This window comes from Somniosus microcephalus, chromosome 15 (genome assembly GCF_052327205.1).
Source record: "Somniosus microcephalus isolate GS21.2 chromosome 15, FLI_Smic_1.0, whole genome shotgun sequence".
NCBI lineage: Eukaryota > Metazoa > Chordata > Chondrichthyes > Squaliformes > Somniosidae > Somniosus > Somniosus microcephalus.
This window is the reverse complement of record NC_141001.1, coordinates 89,778,252-89,793,145: the sequence shown is the minus strand read 5'-3', so window position 1 is coordinate 89,793,145 and position 14,894 is coordinate 89,778,252. Positions and strand designations below refer to the sequence as shown.

At 41.2% G+C, this 14,894-nt stretch overlaps 1 protein-coding gene across 1 annotated transcript in view; it reads right to left on the bottom strand.

The window, feature by feature from the left end:
* Positions 1-14,894, bottom strand: part of bbox1 (butyrobetaine (gamma), 2-oxoglutarate dioxygenase (gamma-butyrobetaine hydroxylase) 1) — a 313,722-nt gene that overhangs the window by 286,682 nt on the left and 12,146 nt on the right. The window contains exons 2-3 of the mRNA XM_086008110.1: positions 10,162-10,667; positions 911-1,025 (exon numbers count right to left, since the gene is read on the bottom strand). Coding sequence (XP_085864236.1) covers positions 911-1,025; positions 10,162-10,539 — 493 coding nt within the window. The 5' untranslated portion in view covers positions 10,540-10,667. The remainder of the gene's footprint in view (positions 1-910; positions 1,026-10,161; positions 10,668-14,894) is intronic.

Sequence of the window (14,894 nt, the reverse complement as noted above, 5' to 3'; positions counted from 1 at the left end):
TATTTCATTCAGATGGCATTGATAAATCAGCACAAACTAACATAATGTTGGGTACTGCTTGTTAGGCTTTATTACAACATTTTAGTTAACGCCAGTGTACGAGTTGATGAAAATATCACAACATAGTGATGCATTACCACTGTTTCACAACAGTCTAGAACTAGAAATATTACTTGCTCTTGCCTCGATTTTATTGTTGTGGCATTGTTTTCCTGTGTTAATATTTACAGATTTATTTGTTAAACTATCAGTTACTCCATGTATAAACATTATTTTGCAACATTTTATGCTAAACCAGAAACTAACTCCATGCCAGCAATTTGAAATTAAATGCTTTTAAATGTGAAAAACCCCTCAAGATACATGTTCACATTCACATATACACGCAAGAAGGTATAGAAACATAGAAGATAGGAGCAGGAGTAGGTCATTCGACTCCTCGAGCCTGCTCCGCCATTCAATGAGATCATGGCTGATCATCCAAATTCAGTACCCTGTCCCTGCTTTCTCCCCATATCTCTTGATCCCTTTAGCCTTAAGAAATATATCTAACTCCTTCTTGAATATATTTAATGAATTGGCCTCAACTGCCTTGTGTGGTAGAGAATTCCACAGGTTCACCACTCTCTGGGTGAAGAAATTCCTCCTCATCTCAGTCCTAAATGGCTTAGCCCTTTTCCTTAGACTGTGATCCCTGGTTCTGGACTCCCCCGCCATCGGGAACATCCTTCCTGCATCTAGTCTGTCTAGTCCTGTTAGAATTTTATAAGTTTCAATGAGATCCCCGCTCATTCTTCTAAACTCCAGCGAGTATAAGCCCAATCGACCCAATCTCTCCTCATACGTCAGGTCTGCCTGCATCATCCCCTGGCGTAGGTGCAATGATTCAAGATTTATGTAATAATGTTACCTGTTAAGAAAAACTGTTTTTGTTTCTCTTCTCTTGTTGATTGGGCAAAACATCTTGTTTTCAACCAATTAGGATCAAATTCACTGATGTGCTGGTCAGGCCATACGACTGAAATCTGGAGTAAGACAGCAAGGATTAAAAAATGGAGTTTGAAAACAGATCACCATTTTGAACCTGCCTCTATACGTAGAACTAATACTAAATACCAGTAGCACCAAATGTTTAAATTATTGAGACAATAAAAATGATGTTGCGGCTTGCTGCATTGGTGTATCAATGGCATGCAACACTAAATAGTAAGATGTGGGCTTGCACTGTGATTTCCAACATAAGATGGAAGTCACAAGGTCAGCCTGAATGGAGGCAAACTGCCAGTCTAGAAAAGGGATAAAATCAGAGGAAGAGTCACACTGGATTACTCTCAAATGCCAACTGGTGGCTTGGCCAAAAATTTTGTTGGTAGACTCTTGGGAGCAGTTAATGTTATCTGCTAACTCAGGAAATGATGTGTAGTATAAGAAGACTTAATAGAAGATGAGCAATTAAAAATTGAAGCGAGTAAAGAATATATAGAATGAATGTACTAATGAAACAAAGTGTTAATGCTTTAGAATAGGAAATCAACATTGAAACATAGAACTGATATACCAACAAGGGGCTGGAGAGAAACTTGGAGTGGGAGGGGGAGGGGGAGGATCCAGTTGTCGTGGTCCATGTTGGTGCCAACGACATAGATAGGACAAGGAAAGAGGTTCTGCTGAGGGAGTTTGAGCAGCTAGGGGCAAAATTAAAAAGCAGAACCACAAGGGTAATAATCTCTGGATTACTACCTGAGCCACGTGCAAATTTGGCTAGGGTAAATAAAATTAGAGAGTTAAATGCGTGGCTCAAAGACTGGTGTGGGAGAAATGGGTTTTGCTTTTTGGGACACTGGCATCAGTACTGGGACAGGAGAGAGCTGTTCCGTTGGGACAGACTTCACTTGGCCAGTGATGGGACTAGAATCCTGGCGAATCGAATAACTAGGGCTGTAGAGAGGGCTTTAAACTAATTAGTGGGCGGGAGGTTTTAAGAGAGCGAAAAATAAAAATGACAGCGGAGAAGGCAATAGAGCAAGGTAGCAGTGGGGGAATTAAAAACCAGAGCGTGTCAGGAAGGGACAGAATGTATGATAATAAAGGTAAAGTAGTAAAAGGGGTAAAAGCAGGAATAAATTGTCAGAAAACATATTTAAAAGTTCTTTATCTGAATGCACGCAGCATTAGTAACAAAATAGACGAGTTGACGGTACAATTAACTACACATGGTTATGATCTGGTGGCCATTACGGAAACATGGCTGCAAGATAATCATGACTGGGAACTAAACATACAAGGTTATTTGACAATTAGGAAGGACAGATAGGAAGGAAAGGGAGGTGGGGTTGCTATGTTAATCAAGGATGGAATCACTGCAATAGTCAGAAATGATATTGGGTCAAAGGATCAGGGTAGTGAAACAGTTTGGGTGGAGATAAGGAATAATAAGTGGAAAAAGTCACTAGTGGGCGTAGTCTATAGGCCTCCTAGCAGTTGCATCTCTGTTGGTCGGAGTATAAATCAGGAAATAGTTGGGGCTTGTAATAAGGGAACAGCTATAATCATGGGGGATTTTAACTTTCATATTGACTGGACTAATCAAATTGGGCATGGCAGCCTTGAGGAAGAGTTCATAGAGTGTATTAGGGATGGGTTCCTTGAGCAGTATGTAACGGGACCAACCAGGGGGCAGGCAATCTTAGATCTGGTCCTGTGTAATGAGACAGGATTAATAAAAAATGTCCTAGCAAAGGATCCCCTTGGAATGAGTGACCATAATATGGTTGAATTCCAAATTCAGTTTGAGGGTGAGAGAGTTGGATCTCAAACCAGCGTACTGACCTTAAATAAAGGAGACTATGAAGGTATGAGACTAGAATTGACTAAAGTGGACTGGGAAAACAGATTAAAGTGTAAGACGGTACAAGAGCAGTGGTCTACATTCAAGGAGATATTTCACATCTTTCAAGAAAAATATATTCCACTGAGGAAAAAGGGGAGTAAAAGAAAAGACAGCCATCCATGGCTTAGTAAAGTAATAAAGGATAGTATCCGACTGAAAACAAAGGCATATAAAGTAGCCAAATCTAGTGGGAGGATAGAAGATTGGGAAGCATTTAAAAGCCAGCAAAGAATAACTAAAAGATTAATTAAGAAAGGGAAGATAGATTATGAAAGTAAACTAGCAAAAAATATAAAAACAGATAGCAAGAGCTTCTACAGCTATATAAAAAGAAAACGGGTGGCTAAAGTGAACGTTGGTCCCTTAGAGGATGAGACCGGGAAACTAGTGGTGGGGAACATGGAGATGGCAAAGACGCTGAACAAATATTTTGTATCAGTCTTTACAGTAGAGGACACTAAAGATATCTCAACACTGGACAAACAGGGGGCAATGTGGGGGGGGGGGGGAGGAGCTAAACATGATTAAAATCACTAAGGAGGTGGTACTCGGTAAAATAATGGGACTTAAGGCGGATAAATCCCCCGGACCTGATGGCCTACATCGTAGGGTCTTGAGAGAAGTAGCGGTAGGGATTGTGGATGCATTGGTGATTATTTTCCAAAACTCCCTGGACTCAGGAAAGGTCCCAGCAGATTGGAAAACTGCTAATGTAACACCCTTATTTAAGAAGGGAAGTAGATAAAAAGCTGGAAACCATAGACCAGCTAGCCTAACATCTGTGGTTGGTAAAATGTTGGAGTCCATTATTAAGGAAACAGTAACAGAGCATTTGGTTAAACATAATTTAATAGGACAGAGTCAGCATGGTTTTATGAAGGGGAAGTCATGTTTGACAAATTTGCTTGAATTCTTTGAGGACGTAACATACAGGGTGGATAAAGGGGAACCAGTGGATGTAGTGTATTTGGACTTCCAAAAGGCATTTGACAAGGTGCCACAGAAAAGATTACTGATCAAAATAAAAAATCACGGGATTGGGGGTAATATACTGGCATGGGTGGAAGATTGGCTATCTAACAGAAAACAAAGAGTTGGGATAAATGGTTCGTTCTCGGGCTGGCAATCAGTAACTAGTGGTGTTCCACAGGGGTCAGTGCTGGGACCCCAACTCTTTACAATCTATATTAATGATTTGGAGGAAGGGACCGAGTGCAACATATCCAAGTTTGCCGACGATACAAAGATGGGAGGGAAAGCAGTGAGTGAGGAGGACATAAAAAACCTGCAAAAGGACATAAACAGGCTAAGTGAGTGGGCAGAGATTTGGCAGATAGAATATAATATTGGAAAGTGTGAGGTTATGCACTTTGGCAGAAAAAAATCAAAGAGCATGTTATTATCTAAATGGAGAGAAACTGCAAAGTGCTACAGTACAAAGGATTCTGGGGGTCCTGGTGCATGAAACACAGAAGGTTAGTATGCAGGTACAGCAGGTGATCAGGAAGGCCAACGGAATCTTGGCTTTTTTTGCAAGGGGGATGGAGTATAAAAACAGGGAAGTCTTGCTGCAGTTATACAGGGTATTGGTGAGGCCACACCTGGAATACTGCATGCAGTTTTGGTTTCCATATTTAAGAAAAGATATACTTGCTCTCGAGGCGGTTCAGAGAAGGTTCACTCGGTTGATTCCGGAGATGAGGGGGTTGACATATGAGGAAAGGTTGAGTAGGTTGGGCCTCTACTCATTGGAGTTCAGAAGAATGAGAGGCGATCTTATCAAAACATATAAGATTGTGAGGGGGATTGATCGGGTGGATGCGGTGAGGATGTTTCCACTATGGGTGAGACTAGAACTAGGGGGCATAATCTTAGAATAAGGGGCTGCCCTTTCAAAACTGAGATGAGGAGAAACTTTCTACTGGAATTTTTTGAGGATGTAACTGATAGAATAGATAAGGGAGAACCAGTGGATGTGGTATATTTGGACTTTCAGAAGGCTTTCGATAAGGTCCCGCATAAGAGATTAGCGTGTAAAGTTAAAGCACATGGGATTGGGGGTAAGGTACTGACTTGGATAGAGAACTGGTTGACAGACAGGAAGCAAAGAGTTGGAATAAACGAGTTGGAATAAACGGGTCTTTTTCCGAGTGGCAGGCAGTGACTAGTGGGGTACCGCAGGGATCAGTGCTAGGACCCCAGCTATTCACAATATATATTAATGATCTAGATGAAGGAACTAGATGTAATATTTCCAAGTTTGCAGACGACAAAAAGCTGGGTGGGGGTGTGTGCAGTGAGGAGGATGCCGAGAAACTCCAGTATGATTTGGACATGTTGGGTGATTGGGCAGATGCATGGCAGATGCAGTATAATGTGGATAAATGCAAGGTTATCCACTTTGGTGGCAAAAACAGGAAGGCAGGTTATTATCTGAACGGCAATAGATTGGGAGAAGGGGAAGTGCAACGAGACCTGGGTGTCCTTGTGCACCAGTCGCTGAAGGTAAGCATGCAGGTGCAGCAGGCGGTTCAGAAGGCAAATGGAATGTTGGCCTTCATAGTGAGAGGATTCGAGTACAGGAGCAAGGATGTCTTGCTGCAGTTGTACAGGGCCTTGGTGAGACCACACCTTGAGTATTGTGTGCAGTTTTGGTCGCCTTATCTGAGGAAGGATGTTCTTGCCATGGAGAGAGTGCAGCGAAGATTCACCAGACTGATACCTGGGATGGCAGGAATGACGTATAAGGAGAGATTGGGATGATTGGGCTTATATTCACTGGAGTTTAGAAGAATGAGAGGGGATCTCATTGAAACTTATAAAATTCTAACAGGACTAGACAGACTAGATGCAGGAAGGATGTTCCTGATGGCGGGAGTCCAGAACCAGAGGTCACAGTCTAAAGATAAGGGGTAAGCCATTTAGGACCGAGGTGAGGAGGAATTTCTTCACCCAGAGAGTGGTGAACCTGTGGAATTCTCTACCACAAAAGGCAGTTGAGGCCAATTCATTAAATATATTCAAGAAGGAGTTAGATATATTTCTTAAGGCTAAAGGGATCAAGGGAAATGGGGAGCAAGCAGGGACAGGGTGCTGAATTTGGATGATCAGCTATGATCTCATTAAATGGCGGAGCAGGCTCGAGGGGCCGAATGGCCTACTGCTGCTCCTATCTTTTATGTTTCTAGGTTTCTATGTTTCTTTACTCAGAGGGTGGTAAATCTATGGAATTTGCTACCCCAGAGAGCTGTGGAAGCTGCAACATTAAATAGATTTAAAACGGAGATAGACGGTTTCCTAGCAGATAAGGGAATTAGGGGTTATGGGGAGAGGGCAGGGAAGTGGACGTGAGTCTAGGTTCGGATCAGCCATGATCCTATTGAATGGCGTAGCAGGCCCGAGGGGCCATATGGCCTACTCCTGCTCCTACTTCTTCTGATCTTATGTAAAGGGTCCACACTGGAATGTGAGATTAAAATAGTGGAGAGATATGGGATGATACAGCCTGGTACTGGAGAGGTACAAGATTCAAAATCGACTTGAGAGCTGATGGGTTCCCAGGAATGAATGGTAATTAGATGTAGAAAGAATGTGTAGTGTGATAAGGTAACTGGTACCCACCGGTACAAGGAATGGTGGTTTTCTCCGTTAGCTATGTTCTAGATAAGATGCATGTCTACTTATTAGCTTTACTTTATATGGACTTATATGTAACTCTTTTTGTTGTAATCATGTAATGGGTGGACATGGCAGTAAAAGAAGAGACTATTTGCAGCTCTGATGAGCCCACTCCTGGGTGCCTGCAAGCAAGATAGAATATAACTAGCCTCAGTTAGGACATGTTCGTGTCTCCCAGATCGGTAATGTAAAGATCTGTTCTTTTGGTTTAATGAAGGTTGATTTTAGGACTTTTACTTTATGGCCTGTTTCACTGTTAAACCTGTGACTTACAATAAAGCCTGTTAAAAGGTATTATGTTGTGGAGTGTCTTTATTGAAAGTTTCATTTTATAAGTTTCTAATACAAAGAATGAATCTAAAGAATTAGTCTAACAGAGGGTGAACTAAAGTGGCATCAGTAGAGACTTGTGAGCACGAAAAAATAGGAGTTGATTCTAATTAATAAAAGAAATATAAATAAAATTAAAATTTCACAACTGCATTGATATTGTAAACTTTTTCTTACAAAATTATCTAACATTCACAGGGTTTTATACAAAGCGTGGATGAATACATTGAAGTTGTATATCTGTAGAGAAATTGTTATGACTGTAAATATCTGACTTCCCAGTATTTTTACTTTTTGTTATTTTTTTTAACCTGCCCATGAGGGGAGTACAGAAAATGAGAATCTGCAAAGAGGTACAAGATTGGGAAACAAACCTTAGACGGTATCAGACTATTAGAAAACAAGAAAGGAAAGCACAAAGAACCTGGTTTTCCCATCAACATAAGTGCAGTCAGAAAATGGAGCAAGTGCCCAGATGGAATGCAAAAGTATGTTTATTCCTGTTTTACAATTCTTGCTAACACTTTAATATCTGCTGATAATCATGTTTTTTTATGGTGAAAAAGTTAATATGTTTTTATTAGATTTCTAGACACAAAAGACATCAAGGGGTATGGGGAGAGAGCGGGAATATGGTATTGAGATAGAGGATCAACCATGATCATATTGAATGGCGGAGCAGGCTCGAAGGGCCGAATGGCCTACTCCTGCTCCTATTTTTCTATGTATGTTTTCTATGTTTAATAGTTATGTAACACAGTACACGAGCTGCACCAGAAAAGTTTGATATCAACAGCAAGGCTCAAGGTAAAGTAGTAATCTGTACGGTGCCTGTAGCTAGATTGTACCTTCTGCAGCTAGTGAACATTTTTATTTTTAAAAAATCTGCAGTTGGTTGGTTAGATTTGACTATAGATTTTAGTTTAACTGGAGGACAAAGAAAGAGAAAGGGGCATTGGAGACAGATGCTGAAAATATATTTTCTACATTTATTACAATAAACTCATTGTCAAAAAAAGTTATATGGCAAGCAACAGGTTAAAAAATACTAACTAAAAGATTATTGAAACATTTCAGCATTTTAGGAAATATGTTCTGTTGAGAAGCCTCAAAGTGTCCAAAATTGTCTTTATTCTCCAGTATTAATATTTATATAATCTGTGAAAAGAAAGAGATCTAACTTTGTCTTTGCACAAGTCATTTCAATATATATGTTTTTAAATTTTACACTCTGGTTACTGTAATATTAATCTAGGATAAAAGCATCGATGCATTGTTGAGATAATCGCCCTCCTCCTTGGAAAAGAAGATTCCAAGTCACAGCCACTGTGTCACATCCAAGGGCAAAACACATTTCCTGCAGGTAAAGCTAGCAGCAGTACCATGAGAGGAATGTTAAGCTCACTGTGTCAGTGTGCAGTTTAAGATGAAAAGTGATAGGCAGATCACTAGAAAAAGTACACTGCACCTTTCAAATAAGCACAGGTACAATTGTACCTTTCTTCTTTTACATCCAACTTAGTATTAAATGACTTGTGCTTTGTGCCCCAAGCTGCTTTGGAGCAAAACAACTTCAAAAGATTCATATATTAGCACACCTTATGGGTTCGACCACTACTTTAAAGAAGTTCAATCATGTCAAAATAATTCAGTTTTCTCACTGCCTTCACATTTTGGCTTTATTCCAACTTCTATGGGCAGGACAGGATATCATTCCTGCTGTGTAAGATTGTGAAAAATATAGTGGGGAGGGGAAAAAATTATATGGACTACCTAAAATTATAGCTCACTCTATTCTACTTTGTGGGAAAGAATGTAAGCGAACCAGGGCCGGATGATAAGGCAACAAAAAAGAGAGCAACACCGCTACTGTCATGGTGTGCTACCAGACAAATAATGGTGAAAAAGGATGGCTGTAATTTGCTGTTCAGTAGTTTGTTTTCAAAGATTATAATCTTCAATGTTTGAACCGTATACTTAAGCAAACCAGTTCCTACCAAAATAAGTAGAGAGGCATTTGTTTCTCAGGCCATTAAGCACTTAAGTGTAATGTACACGCGAGAAGCCTCGTAGCTATCGCACTGTAACACTCTAGTCTCAATAAGGAGACCGAAGTTCAAATCCTAGTCACAAATGACATTGATACCTTGGTTTCCCCACCCTCAGGGCAGGGTTTACATTCTTGCTCGGTTCCAGCCAATTAGTACTATCTGAAAAAGAACCCTTTGTAATTTTAAAGGTTTTCTGCATTTACTTTTGAGATTTCAATATCTGCATACAATGGTCCTTTTAAAAGATAAAGGGCTGGAAATTCATCTCGGGTGGTGGCGCAAAATGGGTGGTATCGGATCGTCCGCCCGTTATACGTAGCGTCTGGTATTCAGTTCTATTGACCGCTATGGAACTGACTATCAGGCGCGGTGGCCGATCCGATACCACCCACTTTGCACTACCGCCCGAGACGAATTTCTAGCCCAAATAACTTGGATATTGTATTGTCTCACTTTTACTTTATGGCCATGTTGCTCTTTTTCTTCCTGTAATTATGTGTAATGTTCAATGTGTTCACTGGCCTGCACCTAGAACATTTGAGGAAAATAGAAATGACTGTGCCTTTACAAGCACAACATGTGCTAATTTTAAAACTTTTTTTTAAACTTAAGATTTCTTCACCCAGTCCCCACACAGCAGCTAATGTATATAAATCACTGTACAACGAGTGCTAAACAACTATGCGAGGGCAGGAGGGGTTAGTGGAGATTGCAGCCATTGTGCTGAATCCTGCAACTCTGCCAGGATGAAGAGATTGGTTTTTGGAGCCAGCAGAAATATAGGGATCAAATTTGAATGTAACTTCCACTGGATCTGATGTCCACTTATATTAAACAGGATGATACGCACAATCAGACTTTTGTGTATTATCTTAATCACTTACGCTATTGTGGTATCACACAAGCACTCACAGCTACCACACTATGTAAAACTTCAATTTTATCCCTTATTTTAAAGAGGATAAAAGTGACTAAGAGTCACCAAATTAAATTTTTTTTGCATTTCCCATCACAGAAGTTTTCACGCCAATTTCTTCTTGTATATTATTTAATAGTTACAAAGTAATTCACAGTAAAAAGGATGGGTATAGCTTAGTAGTCAGCCTTTCACAGCACATTGAATGGCTCCAGGTTAATATGTAGACAAAACGGTTTAATATAGATATAGTACTATACGCACACTGTACTGAGAATTTTTCAAACAAATAATACCTTTGAGTCAGTCAAAATGACTTTCTCTGCAGAAATGTTCACATCCAAATCTTTTATGGGACGCTTTCTTGCTTTAGCTGAAGGTAGGAAGCACTGGGGACATTGGCAGTTATCCCTTAACCACACATAAGGATACAGGCTGTGACTTCCATCCTCCCAGTGGACAGTGATGCATCGCTGTTTATCAAAGGCCTCTACTTTTTGGACAGCTGAAATCGGCTTACTTATTTTAAAAGCTGCAGGTGTGTGTTGTCTGCAACTTTGAAAAGGAATTTCTTGTACAGGATGACACAGAGCGCTCTGTCCAGTCGGTAGTTTTTGCATTCCATTTCGATATATTCTGTTATTGAGCAAATATTTTGCAGCTGAACGCCACATTTTTGCTTTCACAATTTTGCAGAAGCTGAGAGCTGCCTCCGACCTTGAATCTCCACTCTGGTTGTGACAACACTCCGGAATATTTGAAACAGGACTCTCACAGCCCACTCAAAATTCAGTGATGCTCCCTTAAATCCAAACACAATCAAGAAAAGTTCATTGTTATTAATGTGAAAGTGGTTTAGACACATATATAAACGACTGAATTACCATATGGTCAGATAAAATATCTCCATTTTGTAGGGGGGGGGGGGGGCGGAAATTAATCCGAACGTATACGAAGATCCCTGTAGAGAAAGACTATGAAGAATAAAATAATTATAGAAAACATTGTTGTTGGTTATCATTATTTTGTATTAAAGATACAACGTTTCTATGAGTTGTCAACAATGACAAATTAAAATACATATCTCCTTTAAAATTCAGAATTCATTCCAGCAACCAACTGTAATTGCTAAAAAAGAAATCTATATTTGAGATAATGGAGCAAATGACCAATTTCGCTCGGATATGACCTGCGCCCAACGACACCCGAAAAACGTCTGCGCCATATTGGGATTGAATGTTTTTTAGGCATTCAGACCCCCTGGTTAAGTTCCTACAAGAACGTGTTACTGTGCATGAGGTTATGTGTTCAACAGGCCACAACTAAATGTTTGTAAGAAACAATATTGCTTTTGCTGATTGATGGATATACAGGAAACTCTCTTTTTACCGGCGCCCAATTATCCGGAAAGCTCTCTCAACTGGCAAAATTCAGGAGTAGGTTCAGGTAGGTTTTACTATATATTAGTGGCCGTGTAACCGGGGTTCCTGAATCTGTGGCCGTGTAACCGGGGTTCCTGCACCTGTGGCCGTGCAACAGGGACTCCTGGATCTGTGGCCGTGTAACTGGGATTCCTGCACAAGTGCCGTGTAACCGGGGCTCCTGCACCTGTGGCCGTGTACGGGGCTCTCGTACCTTGTTAGTATACCTCTCTGTAATCCGGATTTTTTGATCAACCGGCACTATGCCGGTCCCGTCGGTGCCGGATAATAAAGAGTTTCCTGTATTATTGAGTGAAATTTATGCCAAACATCTTAGCATAATAAAAATGTTATATCTGGTGTGCATCTGTATCAGTCACACCTAAGGCATGTGAATTTTTGTGTTGTACATGTAAATTTCCACATCACACTTTAAAAAAAAGTATTGGCCCGTATTTTCCGATTCCTACGAGTGTATATGAGCTGTGTACACACCCGTAGGGACCTCGCAAATGCCGGTTTCAGGCATGCGAAGCACGTGCGCTGAAAACCAGCATTTCTGATCTGTCAAGAATCCTCTTTTTTTTTCCCCACTCATTTACAGGAAACTTTTTTTTATCCGGCACGGACGGGACCGACGTGGTGCCGGTTCATCAAAAATTCCGGATAACCGATCGCTATAGTAAAAGATACGGAGAGCTGACAGCTCCGTATAAAGCAACAAACCCTGTTGCTTAGCAACAAGTGTAGAACAATGGCCACAAGTTCCAAGCGTCTCTGTAGCTTAGCAACAGCTGCAGCCACATCTTTGCACAGCAACAGACGGAGGAAGGCAAATACAATATGAAGTAAAACCTACTCCTGAATTTTGCCGGTTAACTGAGATTTCCGGTTATTTAGGTGCCGGTAAATCAAAAGTTTCCTGTATAATTTAAAAATACTTTTAAATAGGTAAATTTATTTTTAGCACCGTAAAAAACTTGATTTTTTTTCAAAAAATTAAACTTTTGTTTAAAATATTTAATTTAATGTAATTTTAACTAATGTTAAAAACGTGATTAAAAAATGTTGTATTTAATGTTTTGATGTGTTTTTGGAGTGATCTCCATTCATGCTTTTGACAGGTCGAAACTGTCAAAAGTTTGAAGGGAGATTCTCTTCTCCCATACGCCCCTGGGATACGTGGACTCTGCGCATTTTGTCGTGGAGAGGCCCAGGATCGGAAATGGCCGGACCTCCAGAGCCCTCAGGTAAGGGCGTAGATTTTTTTTCCAGATCGGAAAATACGGGTCATTAAGAAACCAACGACACCCGAAAAACGTTTGCGCCATTTTGGAATTGAATGTTTTTCATTTGGAATGTAAGTTGACATGTAGTTAGACCGCTGACCTGCCTTACAATCACACTGACAAAAATTAAGAGAAAGGCATCTTGAGTTTGGACACGCAGCCTGAAGAGCAAGAAAGAACTCTAAGTGACCTTACTCAGAGTTTGCTTAACAGTAATTTGACTGTGGTTTTAACGAGATACAGCTTCACAATAGCAGCAGAATAATACATTGTGCATTACATGATAAAGCACTCCTATCCTTAGAAAAAGTGTATTATCTAACATAAAAAAGCAATGCCACGTGAGATCCACTGGTGATATATCAAAACGAGTATGTCCAGCACTGCAGCCATTTTACTTGGTTACAGATGCTCTTTCAATGTTGGGTGCTTCTGACCTGCACTTGTAATCTCCAGCCTGAAACTGATGAGTGCATTGCAATCTGCAAATTTCCCTGACCAAACAATAATTAAACACCAAATGACTTGAGCCTGTTTACTTAAAAACTTTAGACATTGTGACCTTAAAAGAACACAGATCTACTGTAGTAAAATAACACCTTTCGCAATACTTGGTATAACACTCCTGTCCTTATGAAATTGCATTGCATCCAACTTACTTTGAGCAATGGCATGGGATATTCACCAGTATAACAAAACTCAATCTTTTGTCACAAATTTTAACTCCGCATTCAACTCAGCATTGCTAGTTACAAATTACCGTAACCACTATGGCCCCGCAATTCAACATGGTGATTTGCACCAGATCTGTACCAATGAATCTGGAGCTGTGCCCACTGATGCTCCACAGAATTAAATCAGTCAAAATGTCACGTGTCAGCTTACTTGCATGTCCATTGGAGGATCCCCAGCACAAATCCTGTGAAAACCAGGAGTACTACTGGGACTAATGGAATATCTCTTTTAAAGAGCCGGCACAAGCACGATGGGATGAACGGCCTCCTTCTGTGCTGTATGATTCTACCTGCAAATGAGAATGCAGCCTTTATAAAGCCAGATCTTGATGAAGATTGCAGCAGCAGACTGAGGGAGAAGCTGGTAAGTAGGCGAATGGTTGGCTAACTGAGTTCACTGTCAGGTGGTTGCACTAAATGGATGGTTTGTGATTGTGTCCTACTTTTCAAGAATGTTTTTCACTACCGAATCTGGCACAGACCGCCAAAGAAGGGATAAGGGCATTGCAAGGTAGAACAAAATAGCTCACAGTTTTAGTGAGACACACCGCTAACTTGAGGATATTGCTCAAAAGAGAGAGAGAAAAAAAGGCCTCAATTTTTACTGGGGAGCGCGATCAGGATAGGTGGGGGTGTGGGCAGGGGGAAGACCCCCCACAGGGAGCATGAGGCCTGGGCCATTTTACCTCACGGACCTCATTTAAATATTCCAGCACTGTCCCCCACCCGTAACCGGCAGGGCCAGGAGGGGTGGGAGGTGCGGGGAATCGGGTCGAGAACCTTAGGTCGCGGGAACCCAAAGGAACGGTCCTCAACATAACCTCAGCACCAGGCAAGAGCTTTGGCAGCCAATGCCAGCTCACGGAGGCAGAGGCAAAGCAGAGGCGTGGGTGACCCAAGTCTCCTTGTGGGGCCTGTGGGGAGCACTCCAGGTATTCCTGGCCTACAAGGCGTTTTCACAAAGTTAATTTTGGAAACCTATCTTGGCCTCTTAGCTCTATCTCACCATCACCTCCCTTAACCCCTCCACTGTTTCTAAATTTACACACTGCTTGTCTGAAATCCACTACTGGGTGAGCAGAAATGTTCTCCAATTAAATATTGGGAAGACCAAAGCCATTGTCCTTGGTCCCCGCCACAAAATCCGTATCCTAGGCACTGACTCCGTCCCTCTCCCCAGCAACAGTCTGAGGCTGAACCAGACTGTTCGCAACCTTGCTGTCATATTTGACCCTGACCACATATCCGCGCCATCACTAAGTCCACCTATTTCCACCTCCGGAATATCACCCAACTCCGCCCCTGCTTCAGCTCCTCTGCTGCTAAAACCCTCGTCCATGCCTTTGTTATCTAGACTTGACTATTCCAACACACTCTTGGCTGGCCTCCCACATTCTACCCGAGGTAAAATTGAGGTAATCCAAATCTCTACTGCCCGTGTCCTAACTCGCAACAAGTCCTGTTCACCCATCACCCCTGTGCTTGCTGACCTATGTTGGCTCCCGGTTAAGCAACGCCTTGATTTTAAAATTCTCATCCTTGTCTTCAAATCCCTCAATGGCCTCGCCTGTCCCTGTCTCTATAA